Source organism: Mytilus edulis, chromosome 8, assembly GCF_963676685.1.
Source record: "Mytilus edulis chromosome 8, xbMytEdul2.2, whole genome shotgun sequence".
Lineage (NCBI taxonomy): Eukaryota > Metazoa > Mollusca > Bivalvia > Mytilida > Mytilidae > Mytilus > Mytilus edulis.
In genome coordinates this window covers 85,498,269-85,520,729 of record NC_092351.1, presented here as the reverse complement: position 1 = coordinate 85,520,729, position 22,461 = coordinate 85,498,269, and the positions used below count along the sequence as shown (strand labels likewise).

The window sequence follows — 22,461 nt, the reverse complement described above, 5'->3', positions numbered from 1 at the left end:
TTTACTAAGAAAAAATAAGCCATACACGTTATTTGGTTAATTCAATGAACTGAAATTAATCAAATCATATAGCGAAAACTTCATCGAAGCGTGAATATTATTCATTGAACATAAAATAATGTGTTTTCTTGTCACTTCTTGTCATATATGTATGCTGGTAGTTAGTGTGACCCTCTGGGCGTATTATCATTGCGTTCCTTTCCCCTAACTTGTTCTGCCCTAGACACAATAAATTTATCAACATGTCTAAAAAGAGGAACAGCTCTCAGTCAACATTATCGCCGATAAAAAAGAAAATAAACACTTCATCGAGATCACCAAAGCTACACATTACAGTAAGTCAATGGTTTACGTGTACAACTAACGAATATTGGACAACTCGGCCACAAGAGGTCTCGGACCGTCTGTAATGAGAACTCTGAAAAAGTTTAAAAGAGTGTTATTTCTCATAAAAATAATACATTTTCTAAAAAAAAAAAGATACACTTATGAACCATATAAACTAACGAACAAAAAAATCACCTCACAGCCTAACACAGGACTCCATCTTCCCATTGCCCATATATTACGTACATGGGGGGACATATACTTGACTCCCCATGCTGCTAAAGTTACATTTGCTAAACAGCAATAAAAACACATCTATTTCCATAGCACGTTTATTTCAAAGAGACAGATAACATCACATAACAAATTAGTCCAAATAATTATGACGTCTTGAAAGGCTATTATAATTTTTTTCTTTGACGCCTTACATCGACGATGTTGAAAGGCTATTATAATTTTTTTCTTTGACGCCTTACATCGACGATGTAAGGCGTCAAAGAAAAAAATTATAATAGCCTTTCAAGACGTCATAATTATTTGGACTAATTATGACGTCTTGAAAGGCTATTATAATTTTTTTCTTTGACGCCTTACATCGACGATGTAAGGCGTCAAAGAAAAAAATTATAATAGCCTTTCAAGACGTCATAATTATTTGGACTAATAACAAATATGCCTCATCATCATACAAAGGGACACAACTCTCACGACTTAACTACAAAACACATACGACCATACAATACAGATACATAACATCCAGTCAGGGGTACTACTTGTACAAGTGTATTTTATTTACTTGAAGAAGTAAAAAAAAATATACACATATAAGTAAATTTGTAGGATACTTATTCAAGTGAATTTTATTTACTTGTATAGGTAAAAAAAAAATTGGCTTAGTTATGTCCCTTAGGCATTCAGAATTTTTTACTTGTATTTATTAAGTAAAAAAATCATCCTATCTTCTTTTCTTGAATTCTTAAGATTTCTTTGCTCTAATAGAATTTTAAATTGTGTACCCTTTGCAGATGTCTTTACTAATCATTTAAGTGTAATTTCATGGACAATGAAAGTCCCATTTGTCTGTTATCTTCTTAACACTGCTCATTTACAAGCCCCAAAGGAGCAATTTTTGAATGCCTTGCGCAAATATACAAGATCTTTGCTCAATCAGTTTCTTTGATGAATTAGTGAAATGAAACATTGAACTTTAATGAAAAAAATTGAGCAAACTTGGGAAAAATCATTAAAGGCATGATTTTACATCTCAAAACTTAAGGATTTTTATTGGATTGTAAGAAAAATTTACTTATACAAGTAAATTTTTCAGAAAATTAAGGGGAGATTATTCAAACATTATTTATTTACTTATATGTGTATATTTTTTTTCACTTCTTCAAGTAAATAAAATACACTTGTACAAGTAGTACCCCTGACTGACATCCCGCCCCCAAAAAGAAAATTTCCCAAATTTTATCAAAATGGTGTATGTGTTTTATCCATATACAATTTCAAGAAGAAGAAAAATTCAAATATAATAAATTCAAACTATATAATCACTTCCGTATATTAAGACTCAAATCAGTAACAATTTTCCAAATAATCTTTGTAAATACATTTATAATAACTGAAATATTTGTGGCTGACCAGTTCTCAATCTAGCATCCATACACACCAGTATCAACAATGCAGAAAAAAATTCCGAAAGTCTGGCATCTCGATCTCCCCCTTAGGACCTTTTGCACGCATTACGTTCATTCAACATAAAAAAAATATGCAGCTGAAGGACGCCTCCGGGTGCGGGAATTTCTCGCTACATTGAAGACCTGTTGGTGACCCTCTGCTGTTGTTTTTTGTTTGGTCGGGTTGTTGTCTCTTTGACACATTCCCCATTTCTATTCTCAATTTTATTTGATACATTTACTCAATCTACTAAATTTATGGAAAATACTAGAATATTGTCATAAATGTAGCTGTATACAACAAATTGATAGATAATCATCAGAGACCTTTTCCTCTTAAAAATAGTAAATATTACATCAATGAAACATTTCATAAGTTACATATGCAGTCAAAAGAAAGTACACAAAATGTACGACTAATTCGCCCTCTCTAACATGTCCAATCTCTCATACATTACACTCACAAAATAAGATAAAGATGAAACAAATGAGAAGCTCCAGAAATGTCAATATCAACCTAGGTTTTATTTATGACTATTATCCCATCGCTACTGACAATCCGCTATCAAATCAGTCCAACTGTTCACAGAAATATATGTATTGATATAAAAAATTAAAAAAATCATTGAGACAAAATTGAATTCATAATTAATATTCGAAATAAGTCTGTGTTTTCCTTGTAACAGGGTAGCGTACGACGAGATAAATCTCACACGTACCGTCTGTAGTATAATTTAAATAGTTCAAAACTGCAACACATTTTCTCTGCTAAATCCTAAATACACATATAGGTCAAGCTGATTAGTTAGTAAAGATAACGCCAATTAATAAGCAATTATTTTCGAAGTACTGTAAGATGATACGTCGGGACGTCACATAACACATGCTACGGTTTTCTACACACATAAACATACACAGCTGCAATCCTTGATGTCAGACTGACCAACGCCAAATTGCGGTTAAAAATTTAATTGTTTGTGTAGAAATTTCGATCGCGTCCAACAATCTAAATGAAAATCAAAGTTCAAATGATAATAAAGTGAAATACTTTTGATATTAATATGCATGTAAACAATGTTGTTTAAAAACAGTTCCTTGAATTTTACCGTTTTCTTTTGTTGACGAAAACTCCCATAAATTTGTGACTTCTGATTATTGGCTAAATCCAAATTAAAAACATCCAAATTTTACACAAAATCCAAAAAATGGTTCCAGTGTCAACCGCATGGTACTGCTATACATCACTGAACGAACATTCCAAATTTCAACGTGGTCAAAAGTTTAATAATGGCGCCGCCAGCCCCATGGTTTAGACTTAAAAAAGTTTGTTCTTCATCTTGGGGACAGCTCACATAAAATACACTCAAAGGGGTCGTTTTGAAGTCCTCCACCATATTACGTACATGCCGCTAAAGTTACATTTGCTAAACAGCAATAAAAACACATCTATTTCCATAGCACTTTTATTTCAAAGAGACAGATAAATCACATGACAAATATGCCTCATCATCATACAAAGGGACACAACTCTCACGACTTAACTACAAAACACATACGACCATACAATACAGATACATAACACATATTTAATTAAGTTATTGAAAGAAAGTTCAACATCTAATGCCTGTTACAAAATGTATTCCAAATAAATATGACGTCTTGAAAGGGTAATATATTTGTTAGCTTTGAGGCCTCACATGGACACCAAAGGCGTCAAAGCAAACACATATTTAAATTTATAGCCTTTCAAGACGTCATAACTACATTGTATTTGGACTAAGTGCCTGTGTGTCATCGAACTCGCCCCTGTTTTAATTAAGGGTTAAATGCTAGTCAAGTCCAAATAATTATTACGTTTTAAAAGGCTACTTTATTTTATAATAAAAGCATCAAAGCAAAAAAATATACACTATTCTTTCAAGACGTCAAAATTCAGGTTATTATTTGAACTACATGACTTTTTTATAGTATATATGTTTATAATTATAGTCCGAAACCGGGTCCGTTTATTATGACGTAAAATGTTTCGAAGGCGAATTAAACTAATTTGAATTAGTTAATGTGAATCAAATTCGAATTACTCGGAACTCAGCATTAGTTTACAAAATGTTATGCTATTTGCTCATAAGAACTAACTATAAACATGATAAAAATAAGTATAAAAAGGCTCAACTCATTGGATGGCTACATTTATACAATACATCTAACAATAACACAAAGTGGACATGACTGGGTACTTGTACATCCCAACAACAAAATAGACACTAAGTACAGATATGAGAGTATTCACAGTGATTGAAAGCTCATTCAAAGCCAATAACAACTAATAAAACAAATAATGGATTCTAATTACCAAATTAAAATTATCAAAGAAATTTGTGATTTATGTTTTTAAACCCATCAGAAAATGTTTAAACTAAGAAAGCCACCATTTTGAATTTTCTTGTATGTAATTTCTCAAAAAATAAAAAGATAAAAATAATACATGTAATAAGAGAGTCAATTTTTGTGCCTCAAAATATTATTTTTATGAATATCATGAATATAAAAACCATTCAGAAAGGTACAAAAACAAAGGCGGATCCGGGGGGGCCCTGGGGGGCCCGGGCCCCCCCCCCTTTTGTGGGAAAAATTTGGTTGATTATATAGGGAATCATTGAAGCATGACTGGAGCGGGCCCCCTTAGGTCAGTCAGCGGGCCCCTCCTTAGGAAAAGTTCCAGATCCGCCACTGAAAAAGTATAAATATGTCTAGTGTTGATGTTTGACTTCAGCAATGTTCAGGAGTGTACCTATTATTAATTTATTAAACTTCACATTACAATGCCTTATTTGTATTGCTGAGCAGGTGACAATTTATTTGAATGTCATGTACCCGCCTGTCCAACCAATAAAAAATAGACAATTTAAATGTGTAGAATTTTTATTTTTCATTTGATTTGCATTCAACTTGTGTGAGTCAAGGTTTACATCAAACCTTCATATACTGTTTCCAGGACTAGGTCTGCAATAGCTTCTGTTTAACCTTGGTCTTTTGGACATGTTGATGTCTTACATTTTATAATGCTACAGTACACACAGAGAGGATGTAATCTGATGCTCCCAACACTGATTTCGGTGTAACACAGTGTTACACTGTAAAACACAGATTTTTCTCCCTAATCACCAAGTCATTACTCCCATCTGGGAGGGTTTTATGACCTGTTGATTGCAGTTTAAAGGAATAAAAATCAACAAAACATTACTGCATGGTCTGACAGTGACATGTAATTACATGTACAGGTCAACTTTTCTTATCACTTCTTCCTATTTCAATTATTTTACGGAAATTGATGAGACTGTCATCAAAGTGAGAGGGTTAGCGCTATAAAACCAGGTTTAATCCACAATTTTCTACATTTAAAAATGCCTGTACCAAGTCAGGAATATGACAGTTCTTGTCCATTCGTTTTTGATGCGTTTTGTTATTTGATTTTGCCATGTGATTATGGACTTTCCGAATTGATTTTCCTCTAAGTTCAGTATTTTTGTGATTTTACTTTTTTTCATATTCAGTTTTATTTTTGAAAGCTATGAAAAGGTAAATGAAATGATTTAAAAAAAATTTATACACATATATATTTTATTGATATCTGTCCTTGTTAGATTGGAAAATTATTTACATTCTTTCATTATGTCGTACTATCACTACAAACCATTAAAGTCTGAAATGGCCTATATCTGTACTCGACTGTACTGATTTTTACTCGACCAGTCTGAATTGGTCTGACTTTTACTTGACATTACTCGACCCCAGTCTGAACCATACTTGACCGGACTGAATCGTACTTGACCTTTATCTTTGCCGTTGAAAATAGTCTGAACTATTAATCGACCAGTCTGAAACAGTCTTAACCCATTCTCGACATGTACTTGACCTATTTTTCCAGTCTAAACCATACTTAACCAAAGGTCTGAACAATACTCGACCAGTCTGAACCATACTAGACCAAAAAACTGTTAAAATAAATTTCTTTTTAACTTATATATATATATATAACAACAGCCAACAAAATTTATAAAAAAATTAACCTTATAAAAGAAATATATCTCTGATTATATTAAGAATAAAAAAAAATATATTATATAGCTTATATAAAAAAGGGATAAAATTAAATAAATAAATAAAAGTGTTTGTCTGATTAGTGGTGAAATATAAAGTATAACCTCTGCTTGGGGGAAAACTCACATATCACACATGGCCAGAGGTATTAAATTCTAAATAACATTGATTCAAAATTGCAACATCCTGTTTAAATTAAATAACAAGGCCTTTCGAATATACATGTTTGTACTAGATAAGTAATACACGAATTTAAGAAAATAGGGTTTTCTTTTTACCTGTAAAACACACATGTACTGAGGTAATAAGAACATATTAAAGTGCTTTATGTATGCCATGTTAATTTGACAAAAAAAAATACTTAAATTAATTGAAATATTTTTTTACTGTTACTTTGGAATACATTTCCTTTTTTAAAAAGGTTATCAAGGATTGCTATGGAAATTCTATTATCATGATTATATTAAATTCTTGGTTTTATAAAACAAAACAATTAAGCTCTCATTTTTTTTAAATTTATTAAGTTGTTTTATATACTATTTTATCTTAATAAAAACATTCACTGCATTATTACCTGAACTCAACTGACACCATATATCTATACTAGGCTTAAGTTAATGGTGAAAATAGTCCAGTTACCATAAAATACTTCCGAAATATTTATAAAATTTTGAATAATATTGAAAATATACATATACATATACATCATTATGTATGTGTTGATTAATATTGAGTTGAAGTTATATTATGATTGATTATTGTGAAATTTTAATTTCAATACTGTATTGAATACAATTTTAATTTCAAGTTGCTGTTCAAATTTCATTTTTATTAAAAGAATTCCTAAATTGATAAAATTCAGTTGATATATACAAAGAATAGGTCTAGGTTGGTTAAGACTTGGTTGAGTATGGTTCAGACTAGGTCGAGTATGGTTCAGACTAGGTCGAGTACGGTTCAGACTAGGTCGAGTACGGTTCAGACTCGCATAAAATGGTTAAGTACACATTCAGACTGTTAAGTATGGTTCAGACTACAGTCGAGTACTATCAAGTAAAAAGTAAAATCACAAAAATACTGAACTTAGAGGAAGATCAATTGGGAAAGTCCATAATCACATGGCAAAATCAAATAACAAAACGCATCAAAAACGAATGGACAAGAACTGTCATATTCCTGACTTGGTACAGGCATTTTCAAATGTAGAAAATGGTGGATTAAACCTGGTTCTATAGCGCTAACCCTCTCACTTTTGTAATGACAGTCTCATCAATTTCCGATATTTTTACATTGATGCGTTAAATAAACAGACACAATAAATATAATAGTCAAAATATGGGTACATCAGTCATCATCGTTTAACAATTTTAAAAGGAACAATTTAACAGAACACAAAAACATCTACTATCTACGAACACATTTATTGAGTGTCTGACGTCAGCAAATTTTATACGTCACATAAATTTGTCGTTCAATGTGCGTACAAACAATTTTAAAATTTTCATAGGAATGTTAGCATACAGGGTTAAAAAATCAAAAGTATGTAAGAATAAATTTAAGAAATAGACCGAGATTTAAACTAGTTCAAAAGTTATATATAGAATTTATAAGAATCCAAAAATAGTTAATACCACTACGCGATTGAATGATTTTGACGTTTGTGGTTCAACGTATATTGTAATTCATAATAGAAATATATCATAATGACATATAATAGAACAATATCATACTGATGGGATCTTTTAAAGTACAGAGTCACGTTATAAGAACAAAAGAAATACAAAAAGTCGCAAATACAAAACAAACCACAAAAAAATGAAAGCCAATACAAACACATTGACGAGATGTATAAGTACCGAGCCACGTGAAACGGATATCACATGAAACCATTTAACAGTAAAAGTAATATTAATAATAGAACAAAGACAAATGAAAGAACTATAAAACACGTTGTTAAGATGATAAACAACACCAGTACGAAGAATCTATACATCAAGACCATCGTGTATTATTTGAGAAGTTGATACGGAATATTTATCAACAAGGTCTTGGTACCTTCCGATGAACTTTTTTAGAAAAAGAACGAGACGTTCTTTGACATACCCCTGTTTCATCAACTTTCTACTCAGACACTGATGACGTATTACAAAGTCTGAGTAGGAGCTGCAAGCTCTTGAATATCGAATAAGTTGGAAAATATATATCCCATATGCAGGTGAAGTTGGTATATTGCTACTAAGGTGGGGGAAATTTATGATTTCAAAATTAAAATCGTCTCGTTTGTCATAGATTCTGGTACTGAGATGACTGTGTAAGTCAAATTCGAGATATAAGTCTAAAAATGAGGCGGAGGAAGCCGTGTCTGTTGTTTCTTTAATCTCTAGTTCTGGGGGATATATTAATGGAACCCAATCAGAAAAGTTCGGATTGTTTATGGAAAGAACATCATCAATATATCTGAAAGTGAAATTAAATAATCTGGCTTCTTTGATTCTCTTGTTTTTTACAAGTGTCTGGAGGAACTCCGATTCATATGAAAATAAGAAGAGGTCGGCAAGAAGAGGCGCACAGTTTGTTCCCATAGGAATGCCGACAATTTGTTGGAAAAGTCTACCTCCAAACTCAACAAATATGTTGTCGATAAGAAACTCCAGCATACTGACAACTTGTTCTTCTGTGTAGCATATCTTACCTTTTTGTTTGTCACTATTTACGAAATATGCCACAGTCACATGTCGGAGGTTGTTTTAGGTATTGTTCTAAGTCAAGGTCCTGCAATGCTCGTTTATAGTTAAATATTTTAGGTGCAATGGTTTTGGTGTAACTGTAGGATACAATAGGAACAGACTGATTTTGAAAATAAATAGGAATTTTAGATGTTACCTCCTTGTGATGTAGAACGTTGCAGATATTGATTGCATCAATTCCTCTATTGGCAAAATCAATAGGAAGGAATCTCCTCTTTTCCTCATGTAAAGGTTCCGATCTTACTGGTTTGAAAAGACGGAAAAGAGCTACATCACAAATAATACTGACTAGTCTGTATGTTGCAGAAAATGTATTGGTGCCTCCTTTGTCAAGTGCATAATCTCTCAAACGTTTTAGAAAATTAACTGGCAGTGAAAAGAGAATAGTTCTTATGTAATGTAACCCTAGTGGATGATGAAGATGTGAAAGAAGGTCATCAAAGCTCCCAGATGGTGATCTAGATTTGGAAGACTTTTTTACATTAGGCCGATGGTAATGTTTTTGCCCATGACTACGTTGTTGTCGTAAGGTAGTATTAAATAAACTCATTACATTAACATCACTGCAGGCAGGACTTGACAAATTTCCTACTCCTTTAATATTGTCATTGCAACCATATGGCATTGCAGTCCCTAACTCCCTTATCCAGAAATTTTCTCTATCTTTGCGGAAAGGAGTACTTAGTACAGGGCTATTTGTGTGGTGATAAATTTTCTCAATGATGCGTACTTTCATAGATAAAGAAGGATCATGGTCCGGTTGACTAAAATGGTTATAAAGAACCCTAAATTGAGGATCTTTATTATCAGACCGGTGTTGATTCATTCTTTTACGCAAAGTTTGACGAGTTTCACCAACATAAAGAAGTCCACACAAAGTACATTCGATTCAATTTCAGACGAATTCAGACTGGTCGAGTAAAAATCAGTACAGTCGAGTACAGATGTAGGCCATTTCAGACTTTTAATGGTTTGTAGTGTATGTAATCAACAATGGCAATATTTACAATAATCATGATAATGCTGAATATAATTTTGATAAGTAAAGTTGTGCAGGATTCTTTTATAAAAACAGATTATATATCTCTAATTAAATTTAACAAGATTTTGAGAGTGTTGCTGGAGTTTCTTGGTGTGACATCAAGTTTTTACATTGTGTTTGGAGTATGAGAATTAGTACTCTGTGTGTACTGTATAACTGTATAAATATTATGTATTATTGACTATTTTGTTCACGTTTTTTTGTTAATTATAATATGGGTTAAACATTTATTTTTTTTATATTTTTTAGCCTAGCATCACAGAGCCGTGTGTGGTACTTTCAACATATGAGAATGCTGTATCTCATATGGAAATAATTGGTGAAGAAAATGCAGGTTGTCCAGTGACTGTTCATTTCTTCCCAAGAAATCTTCAAGATGTGTATCAAAAGAACATAGACAGAGATTCATATACTATCAATAATATGACATTCCCACTTTCAATTAATGGACAGGAAAATCAAATCATTCATGAAATGAATTTGAAATTACCACTTACAGGAACATTGAAAGAAGTAATGGAATTGACAGATGTGTGTTTTGACTCCTTATCTAAACTCAGATGGTTTCCGAAAGCAAAAAATAAAGATGAACATTGGAAAATAATTGAAGGTATGCATTAAATGTATGATACAATATTTGTCCAACCATTTATCAATTGTCAATCAGTCAGCTGTCAACATGTCAACTTCAAAAGACAACAGCTTTGGAAAGAAGGCTTGGGAATTTTTCCTGAATTTAATATTCATTAACAACTCTAATCATCAGACAGCAGTCAACATTTTTAAGTAACATGATCTTCTTTACACTTAGAAGGATCAACTTCAAGGTCATGTACTAAATCTACAAATTAATCAAGTTTATTTATATTTCAACTAAAGTTCAAAAAGTAACAGGCCCATTGAGCAAAAGTTAATTTCTGCATGTTGTATAAAGTTGTTTTCTTGTGGAATAGTTTTGTTAAACCAATAAAAAAAGCTTGTGAGAAAAATATCAAGCAAAGTGTTCTCATGTTTACTTATAAAATTAACTTGTTTTAATGATTTTAAAAATTACTTTAAAAATTGATCCTGAAATCACTTGTATAAGTAGTACCCTTGACACATGATTTAAAGTTTATTTAAGCTAATTGTTTTCTAAAATAATTAATCAATAAAGAATCATGTTGTAAGTTAATAAATAAATGTCTAAAGAATAAAGATTTATTAAATGTACCTTACTTTTATTTCCAGAGCCGGCTCTAATTCAGTTGCCTAACGAAAACAGTTTACTTGATACAACTATGGGATGTCTTCTCCAACAGATGAGTGAAAGCATTCAAACTGCTTATGTGAATGGAATGTCTCATCGTCAAGCTGTACAAGCTTGGAACAAAGTATTATCTTTAATATGGCTACATCCATCAGAAACAGGAAAACGAAGACAATGTATTGTAGGGGAAGCAAAACACCTCATAGACTTCTATAGCTGTAAATTGAGATACAGTCTTCGATCAAATAAAGGTTGTAACCAACATTTTGACAATGATATTGGCAGTGACAATTTTGATTCAGATGTCAAATATGGTGAAAATGCAATGACTAATAATCAGTATACACAGGCAGTTCATCAGCATGATCAGGATGTGTATGAGAAGTGTAAAAGTTTACTGCCAAAAATTGTTTCTAAAAGTCCTGACTTAGTTATCTGGGATGAAGATTGCACAATGGTTCCTAAATGCATATGTGTTGTAGAAATTAAATCAGAATTAGAAAAGTATCATCAACACAGGACAGAACGACAGGTGGTTGAATACATGCTTTGTCATTTACATTTCCAGTCTAAAATACTTGGTGTTCTTGTATTGTCATCAGGTTTCAAGTTGTACAAGGCAGTAAAAAATAAGAGTACAAAAAGAATAAGAATAATTCAAAGCCAATTTTCTATTGTGGATGATTCTAAAGAAGATAATTTTAGGACTGATATTTTCAAAAAGTTCATCCATCACTTGGTTGCAGCTTGTGAAGACATTAGCAACGATAATGCCATATTTTAAGAAACACTATTTCTGTAAAATTAAGGTATTGAGTGTAAAAAGCTGAAAATAATTAAAAATAAAATGTAATTGTTTACCCAGATGTTGTTTATGCTTCATCAAGGAATGTAAGAGAACCCATTTATATCCTTCCACATACATGATATACAAACAAAATGTATATCCAACTTCATCTTCAGTCTGATCAATTTATACATTTTGGTTTTATTAAATTAATAAAAATATCAATGTTATACATGTTATATTCTATTATGATTACCATGTAACATAGAACATATAGAAATAGTACAGCAAAAATGACAAAATCATTTTCCTGCTTGATAAATATATAGTTGAACTAGGTTCTCTTTTAGAAATCAAATGAAGAGGAACACCTAAGGAGCACATGGTGATATACGATTGATATATGTACCTCTGCAATCATTCTACTCACTGCAGTTGGTGTTCTCTAACAATTAAGTTCATTTTGTTTCGCCTTGGCTCAGTTAGAAAGCAGGACTTAAATATGCTGTTTCAGCATCGGCGGCACTTTCAACAATTGGTATGCAGTTATATATATAAGCCTTCAGAAACGAGTGTTTATTTACATTTTTTAGTGGTTATGCTTAGGTCAGTTTAAAAGAAATTACTAGTGGAAGTCAAAGATATATATATTATATGCAGATGAATTATCATCGAAACGTCTCATTTCCGTGCAGTATTTGTTGGCACCACCTCTCAGCTGTTTTAAATTGAATGTATGCGTATTTACATGTATTAGTAGTCATGGTAGTTGTGATGAGCAGTCATTTCAAAGAAAACCACTTGTGGTGGTCAATGTTATCGTATGCAGTGTATAAGCCATCTCAATTCCTTGAAAATTATTTGGTCCAACCCCTCAGTCATCATGGTCTTAAGATATTAACTAATTTTGACATTTTCACCTATTGTGCCTGTTTGTTTTGTTCACGCATCGTTGACAATATAATGAAATTTGATGCGACTGTCATACAAGTGAAAGGTGTAGCTAGCTATAAAACCAGGTTCAATCCTTCATTTTCTACACAAGAAAATGCCTGTACCAAGTCAGGAATATGACAGTTGTTATCCATTCGTTTGATGTGTTTGAACTTTTGATTTTTATACTACCGCAAAAATTTTAATTTTTTGGTCGTATATTGCTATCACGTTGGCGTCGTCGTCCTGCGTCGTCGTCCGAATACTTTTAGTTTTCGCACTCTAACTTTAGTAAAAGTGAATAGAAATCAATGAAATTTTAACACAAGGTTTATGACCACAAAAGGAAGGTTGGGATTGATTTTGGGAGTTTTAGTCCCAACATTTTAGGAATTAAGGGCCAAAAAGGGCCCAAATAAGCATTTTCTTGGTTTTCGCACTATAACTTTAGTTTAAGTGAATAGAAATCTATGAAATTTTGACACAAGGTTTATGACCACAAAAGGAAGGTTGGGATTGATTTTGAGAGTTTTGGTTCCAACAGTTTAGGAATTAAGGGCCAAAAAAGGGCCCAACTAAGCATTATTCTTGGTTTTCGCACAATAACTTTAGTATAAGTAAATAGAAATCAATGAAATTTTAACACAAGGTTTATGACCACAAAAGGAAGGTTGGGATTGATTTTTGGAGTTGAGGTCACAACAGTTTATGAATTAGGGGCCAAAAAGGGGCCCAAATAAGCATTATTTTTGGTTTTTGCACCATAACTTTAGTATAAGTAAATAGAAATCTATGAAATTTAAACACAAGGTTTATGACCATAAAAGGAAGGTTGGGTTTGATTTTGGGAGTTTTGGTCCTAACAGTTGAGGAATAAGGGCCCAAAGGGTCCAAAATTGAACTTTGTGTGATTTCATCAAAAATCGAATAATTGGGGTTCTTTGATATGCCGAATCTAACTATGTATGTAGATTCTTAATTTTTTGTCCCGTTTTCAAATTGGTCTACATTAAGGTCCAAAGGGTCCAAAATTAAAGTTAGTTTGATTTTAACAAAAATTGAATCCTTGGGGTTCTTTGATATGCTGAATTTAAAAATGTACTTAGATTTTTAATTATTGGCCTAGTTTTCAAGTTGGTCCAAATGGGGGTCCAAAATTAAACTTTGTTTGATTTCATCAAAAATTGAATAAATGGGTTCTTTGATATGCCAAATCTAACTGTATGTAGATTCTTAATTTTTGGTCCAGTTTTCAAATTGGTCTACATTAAGGTCCAAAGGGTCCAAAATTAAACTAAGTTTGATTTTAACAAAAATTAAATTCTTGGGCTTATTTGATATGCTTTATCTATATATGTACTTTGATTTTTGATTATGGGTCCAGTTTTCAAGTTGGTCCAAATCAGGATTCCATATCAAGTATTGTGCAATAGCAAGAAATTTTCAATTGCACAGTATTGCACAGTATTGCACAATAGCAAGAAATATCTAATTGCACAATATTGTGCAATAGCAATTAATTTTCAATTGGAGTTATCTTTCTTTGTATAGAATAGTAGTTGATAATATATGTTGGAAATTTGCCAGACATGACTATGATATCATTTTCTATTTTTATTTGCCAATAACTTTATGTAAATAACTTCATTGGAAATTTGCCAATATAAAATGTTGCTGATGAAGCTTTTTTTCCTTATCTCATCTAAAATGTTTTTAGATAATGTATGTTGGACATTTGCCAGACATGACTATGATGTCATTTTCTATTTTTATTTGCCAATAACTTTATGTAAATAATTTCATTGGAAATTTGCCAATATAAAATGTTGCTGATGAAGTTTTTTTTATTGTTTTATACAATAAACAATGTATATTCACTTTTACTACCAACCAATCTTTACCATTCAGTGATAACAAGCACTTTATTTTTACATTTTAATATTTTATGATGTATTTAAAAGAGTAGTTATTGTTGCAAACTCCATTAGAAATTTGAGTTGATATCAGTTTTGGAAAAAGGGAAACGGGGATGTGAAAAAAAAGGGGGGCGGTTTAAATTTTTCTCATTTCAGATTTCATAAATAAAAAGAAAATTTCTTCAAACATTTTTTTGAGAGGATTAATATTCAACAGCAAAGTGAATTGCTCAAAGGCAAAAAACAACTTTTAAGTTCATTAGACCACATTCATTCTGTGTCAGAAACCTATGCTGTGTCAACTATTTAATTTTAGATTTAAAAAGTTTGAAGAAGAAATCTTTAATTGATTTGTAAAATCTTGACATTTGTTTTGTGTAAAAAAAACCCATGTAATGTCAAAAATTTGATCACAATCCAAATTCAGAGCTGTATCACCCTTGAATGTTTTGTCCATACTTGCCCCAACTGTTCAAGGTTCGACCTCTGCGGTCGTATAAAGCTGCGCCCTGCGGAGCACCTGGTTCCATTTGATTGAGGACTTACCTTTTTTGAATTTTCCTTGGAGTTCAGTATACGTATTTTTGTGATTTTACTTTTAACTGTGAAACTTATGCATATTTGCCTGTATAAGCCATCTTAAAAGTAACTACAAGAAAAAGGTCAATGATATCTATTATACAGATGATTCGTTCTTTAGGAACCACTAATGTCCTGTCAGTAGTTATTAAAGGTATCAGGATTATAAATTAGTACGCCAGACGCGCGTTTCGTCTACATAACACTCATCAGTGACACTTATATCAAAATATTTATAAAGCCAAACAAGTACAAGTTGAAGAGCATTGAGGATCCAAAATTCTAAAAAAGTTGTGCCAAAAACGGCTTACTTAAGGTAATCTATGCCTGGAATAAGAAAATCCTTAGTTTTTCGAAAAATTCAAAATTTTGTAAACAGGAAATTTATAAAAGTGACCACATTATTGATATTCATGTCAACACCAAAGTGTTGACTACTGAGCTGGTGATACCCTCGGGGACGAAACGTCCACCAACAGTGGCATCGACCCAGTGGTGTAAATAGTTATCAAAGGTACCAGGATTATAATTTAGTACGCCAGACGCGCGTTTCGTCTACATAAAACTCATCAGTGACGCTCATATCAAAATATTAATAAAGCCAAACAAGTACAAAATTGGAGAGCATTGAGTATCCAAAATTCCAAAAAGTTGTGCCAAATACTGCAAAGGTAATCTATGCCTGTGATAAGAAAATCCTTAGTTTTTCGAAAAATTCAAAGTTTTGTTAACAGGAAAGGAGTAGGTTCAGTAAGACCCCTTGTTGGCCCAAAAATATAGCAGTTTTCATCTTTTAGCTATTTACTAGAAAGTAGAATGCTTCTGCTTCATCAATAAGGGCTGTTACAATACAATATACATATATCGGGAACTAGCATCATCAAGTCATGCTAAATTACTGAAATCTTTACAATTTTAGCATTTTAGTTTAATTTTAGACGGTGTCCGTCTTAAATGAAAGTGGCCGCATTCGTGTTCATTCGTAATATTGAAATGTAAGTTGTATTCGATAATACTACATAACATATATAAAGGTTTAGGATGAACACGGATGCGGCCCCTTCAGTTTTGACAAAAATATCCGAAAAATGACGTACATGTATTTGGGCATATTTGATAGATTTTTCATATTAAAGCTTGAATCAGAGCGTTTTTAAATGACTAGATCAGTTGAAATCTTTTACAAAAACTAATACATGTAATAAAATATATTGAAATAGACGTTTAAGTGTTTAAAAAGTGTCCAAAATCTTTCGTTAGATGAACCTAAAAATCGAGGCCAAGATCGGCTCTCACCGGACCTACTCCTTTATAAAAGTGACCAAAAGATAGTTGTTATGCAGTTGTATTATTGAAATTTGCAAGTCTCTTAGGGAGACTATATGGCCCCATCCCAGCATGATGGATATTTGACTGAAACGATCACATTGTATACAAGATAAGTGTTTCGGTAAATAAAAAGTGAACAAAAGGTATTTGAAATGCAGTCTTATAAGCATTGGCATTTACTTAATGGTTATTTAGTTCAGCAGCATAATTCATGGTTCAATGATTTTTCGAGAGGCATAATATACAAAAACATTAAAATGCCTTGTACAAGTAAGGACTATCGCAGTTTTTATCTGCTAGTAGTAGTCTATGTATGTGAATTGCTGTTTGTTTTTGTTGCACTTCAGTGTTTCTGTTGTGATTCGTTGCTTTCCTTTTATAGTTGATGTGTTTCCTTCGGTTTTATATTGTTACCCGGATTTGATTTCTCTCAATCGATTTATGACTTTTGAACAGTGGTATTCTACTGTTGCCTTAAGAGTAATATATCCCTAACAAAAGTTTATATTCTATATAAAATTGCAATTTCAGCGCTCTCAAATGTGCATTTCATTCCAAATACATGTATTTATAAAGTGTACAATACATGTTTATAATAGCAATACCATGGTCCGAATAGACAAACAGCGATGATCAAGTATTAATACGCGATTGATGTTCATTAGAAATATAAATTCTATAGGAATTTGCAGTGCATGTGCTTTCAGGCGTACAATTTATTCTAGATAGTTATTAAATTTAGATAGAAAATTTATTACGTCAATACCAAGCAACATTTGTCATGTTTTTGAAAATTAGTTCTGATCAATCATTTGTTAATGAGTTACACGTTTTATTTTAATATGTAAATTCTTTATACTATTACATTGTTAGTGTTCTCTATAATATGTCAAGATAAATATCTAAAAAAAGTTAGAAAATCAGTATGTATTAATATTTTTTAACATCAGTGACGATCTTTGAAATGTAAATCAAAGAGGTCATTGCAATGTAAGTGATTTCTAGTGTACAATTATTTCCATATTTGTTTTATCAAGATTCAAGGTATATAACATCAATGCCATGCAATATGTCGAATACCATTGCTAATCGATTATTTCAGGAGTTAATCCCTTTGAAATGTTGATTATACATAATTATATACAAAACGGAGGAAGCATGTCATTGTTCTTAGTAATCAATCACTATCCTTCCACTTTCTCAGTGGAAAACAAGTTTCATCCCCCAAATTACAAGAATAAGTCATGATTCTGTTGTTAGTTTCTTTGTTGTAAATTATGTTAACGTTGTTTTAAAATTTATCACTTGAATTGTTGCACATTTGCATGTTATATCAGGGTTTTTAAAAGCTTGCTGTGCATGCTGTACAGTACGCGTTCAGCTAATGATAAAAGACCGAACGATGACCAGTTGATAAAAGTTGCTACGCCATTTGATCTCTGATGGAGACTTGTCTCGTTGTTAATCATACTGCATCTTCTTCTTATGATATTTCAGTGTGAAATTATTTTCAATCTTTCGCAACCCATCTTACCTGACATCAGTGTTTTTTTTTAAAGCGTTTATAATGTATCTGTGACTGTTAAACAAATATTGAACAAACTATCATTGATTTTTATTTTTTTTTTATTTCTTTTTTTATAAGCTTAAGCGAAGGTTTACAGAGGGAACTAAACTGATATATCTAATAAATCGTAACAAATAATGTATATGACAAATCTATGAAATGTTACTTATACATAAAAAGAGTAGCAAATACATGATATACCAAAATAAAAAGTCTTTTGAGAATATTTAGATGGAACAACGTGGCAAAACATTCAAGCTCTGTTGTGCGTAAGTATAACACTATCAAAAAGGTACCATGTACTAATAAACTTTATAACATTCATATAATCAAAGGCTGTTTTTCTTCCCTTTTCTACTCTTTAGGTATACAATAAGAAACGTAAAGCAGATTTGACATGATCATGAATTATAATAATCATTAGGCAACAAATGGCGAAGATAAATCTATAAAACTCTTCAAGCAATATGAAATATGAACGTTATCAGCCATATTTTCATTACATATTTTCTAGTGGCTTTACAATAAACAGTCAAGACACGTGTTGCGCTGTACATAACACTTTGTATAAAATCTCCATCCAGTTTGTGATATCTTAGGAATGGCAGTGACGACTCCTTGTTCGAATGAAAGAAGCTCACACCTATAATACACAATAAAACTATATCTTAAACATATTGCTTATTTGTTGTATGTAAGACATTAAAAATGTATATTAAACAATAAATAAATTTGGTGTTTTTACTGTCTTCTGATTGGTTAAAATTATTAGTTTTATTTTCAATGTTGTCACTTTTGATGGCGATACGCCCACTCTGACGTTGTGTATTCATACGCCAACATGTGTGTACGTTGTTATTGTTAATATAAATAATATAAAAAGTTCTTTGAGCCTTATTTTTGATAGAAATTTATTTATAATGAATGGCAATAATTTATTTTGATTTTATTGAACCATAAAACTAATTTTTGACTCTTCACATTTTACATAAATTGAAGAGTCAAAAATTTGTTTTATGGTTCAATAAACTCAAAATAAATAATAGCCATTCATTAAAACGAAACAACCCGTAAAACAATAGTGAAAAACTCAGAACAAACACAGGAGAAAAGGGAAAAAAGAATTTAAAACTGTCTATATACCATCCTATATTGCTTTCTTGTATATAAATTTGCAATTTTACTCTAATAATTGAAATGTTAAATGTGTGTTTAATGTATGTCAAAATGTTAATACAATATAATACAACAAGTTGTAGAATAACCCCAAAAAGTAGAAATAATATAATCTTATATGTTTGTTGTTTTAAATAACTTGTGTATCGTATTGTAAATGAAATCCAACAGACCAACAGACAAACAACAGTTAAAACATTACATAACAACCTGACTAACAAACCGGAAAAAAGACTGAGCAATCCGAACACCACTAAAAACAAGGGTGATTTCAGGTTCTCCGGAAGTGTAAGCTCCTGCTCCACATACACATATCAAATTATTGATCGTTTTCAGATTCCAATTTAAGCATTTATTCTGTGTATCTTGATTCTGAAATGCAATATAGTTTCCTATTTACCCATTTGTTCTGCCTTTACCTAAGATAAGAATCATGCACAATACCTGTTGTCGTTATAGTTGAACCCCATACATTGTTCGTCTCTCTTACATTCTAATGCACACATCGTTGCAGAAAGAATCATGACTGGTTTATATATGTTAAGGTCAACTCGCTCGTTCGGTGGACTACAGTTGATGAAATGGTTAGATGCATTTCCATCAACTGTAAAAGAAATATCATTTGATTCTAAATATTTACAATCATGATTCAATATGCAACAACCATAACACAGCAACCACTTGAATGTGACAATCTAATATGAGTCTGAAAAGTACAGTCCTTTTATTTGTACGCATATATCCTTAAAATTTACCAAACAGAAACACTTTCTGAAAGTCTTTCTAAACAAAATAAATGCAATCAATAATTGTTTGCTTAACTATTACACATATATTCAAAATATATCCAGGAGCGTGCGGCATGGTTATGTGTGTTTTTGTGGTGTGTGTATGCTCGTGTGTATACATTGGTTACGTTGTATAATATATAAAGTGTTAAAGGTCACGTAGACATAAATAAGGTAACAGAACGTTTGTAGTGTATAATAAAGAAAAATAAGTACAAACAAACATCATTGGCACATAAATATGCCATATAAATTCATTATCTATATTTAAGGTGTTTTCCTGCATAATTACCAGTAGTGTGTATTATCCAGTCGCCTTCAGTTTTATAACTGTTTAAAACGCCAATACTGCTTACTGGGAACGGGTCTGAATCTGCCCATTCACCAATAATATCAACTCCAATTACCGATCCTCTTCCATGTTTTATAATTCCTCCATCCCAACTCACCCAGAAATCTCTGAACTCCTCATAGTTTAGACGATGACGATCGATTACAGTATCCCAAGTTGTTGCAAATGGTTTTGGGAATAAATTATCATCAGTGCGTCGTACCAGCATTGTTTTGGTGTTAGTATATGCACCAAAATTAATGTCGTAGAATGGCATTGCGCTATCCATAATGGCAGAGCTTGATAAATATACATTTGCATCTCTGCTAGCCATCACTTGAAATTTGAAAGAAGTGATTTTTGAACCCTCGATGCCATATTTTTCCAAACGCTCAGTATAATCCAATATATTAGGTGTTCCACTGGAACGAAGTAGTTTTCCATTGCTGTTTGTGGTAAATGAAAATTCAACTATGACACCTAAAAATAAAATTCTTTATTTAAAATATAGTATGCCATTGTAACCCATGGTATAGCGTTAGGGTTGTTGTTGTTGCGTCAAGCCTTTATAGATTTGTAGTAAATATTGATTCATATTTTGCTTATCCAAAATTTCGACACGGCAGTACATGTATTATAGAAACTTAGCCAATTAACTCATGATGTGTACCAGGATTAAATTACGTACCCAAGACGGGCTTCTCGTCTACAAAAAAAACCCATTAGTGAAACTCAAATTGAACGTTAAAAAAGCCGATTTGTGTACAAATTTGAGGAGCATTTAGGACCTAAAAGTACAAAAGGTTTTTGCAGAATACTTCTAAATTAAATGTAATTTTTATCTTTTCCTGCGTTAGAAGATACTAAGTATTTCAAACACTATGTATTTTAAGCAGTTAATCGTGACAAGGGATAGGTTAAAGGGCAATACTAAAACACTTCCTAGACATTACTATTACAATAGTTGATAACGAACGTATTACCATTTATTTTCCTCAGAATATGATGTTTTGGGTACAATATGAAGGTATTCGGTGTTGAAAAAATATGATATTTTAAAGGTTTTTACTTTTCAACTTTTATGCTATTGACTTATTTAAAAAAATACTATTTGTAACTGTTGAGACTTTTAAACTACCAATTATGAGGTTATCATAACGAAAAGCTATTAGGTGTAGCTATGTATTAATACAAACAGTTGTATTGTATAATGGTTCTTAAAAATATTCCATATATTTTGAAATAGTAATATTGCTGTAGGGTTACTACTCCATATCTTGTCAGCTCAGTATACGTACGTACTGATATGATCTATAACACAATTGCTACCATCTTCCATTAATAAAGTAATAAATTAATAAGAAATGAAGTTTTCAACACTCTCTGGTTAATTTGACCTCAGATTGTATAAGCTCTTATGTTAAATGTTTGTGTTCTTTTCGGTCAAGACGTGATTAAATTTTTCGGTTCTTATGTAATGTATGTATTCTTGGCTTTCTTATGTTCAACTTCCAGCGTTCTTGGTGAAGTTTCATCATGAAAAGCGCCTTTTTGAAGTGTTAATTTTATTTTTAAGATCATTATTTATTAGAATATGTATAAACGAGTGTGGCAATAAGAAGTTTGCACTTAAGTTCTATATATTCATGACAGTAGACATTTATTTTCCTTACAGGCTTAAGCTTGTTACTTTACAAAAATAATTGTAAAATGTATCGTATGTGCCTATTGCTTAAACTTATAAAACAACAACGATATAGTTATCATAAAATATGGTTGCATCATATCTTCATGATCGGATTTTAATTTACAAAATATCCCAAAGATCCTGAACGTTTATCTGAATTTTTTTTTGGAGGGGTGGAGTGGGCTAAGGGGATTGTGTGGTCTTAAAACCTCATAATTCGTAT

At 31.7% G+C, this 22,461-nt stretch overlaps 2 protein-coding genes across 2 annotated transcripts; one reads left to right on the top strand and one right to left on the bottom strand.

Annotated features, from left to right (window-relative positions):
- The first annotated feature begins 205 nt into the window (after window positions 1-205).
- On the top strand, window positions 206-12,003 carry LOC139486498 (uncharacterized). Its single transcript, XM_071271397.1, has 3 exons — window positions 206-335; window positions 10,146-10,506; window positions 11,127-12,003. Exons 1-3 carry the CDS (start codon window positions 243-245, stop codon window positions 11,927-11,929), a joined length of 1,257 nt encoding a protein of 418 aa, XP_071127498.1. The 5' UTR covers window positions 206-242; the 3' UTR covers window positions 11,930-12,003.
- Window positions 12,004-20,477: 8,474 nt separating this feature from the next.
- Window positions 20,478-20,885, bottom strand: LOC139484472 (C3 and PZP-like alpha-2-macroglobulin domain-containing protein 8). Its single transcript, XM_071268205.1, has one exon. It carries the CDS (start codon window positions 20,883-20,885, stop codon window positions 20,478-20,480), a length of 408 nt encoding a protein of 135 aa, XP_071124306.1.
- Window positions 20,886-22,461: the final 1,576 nt, after the last annotated feature.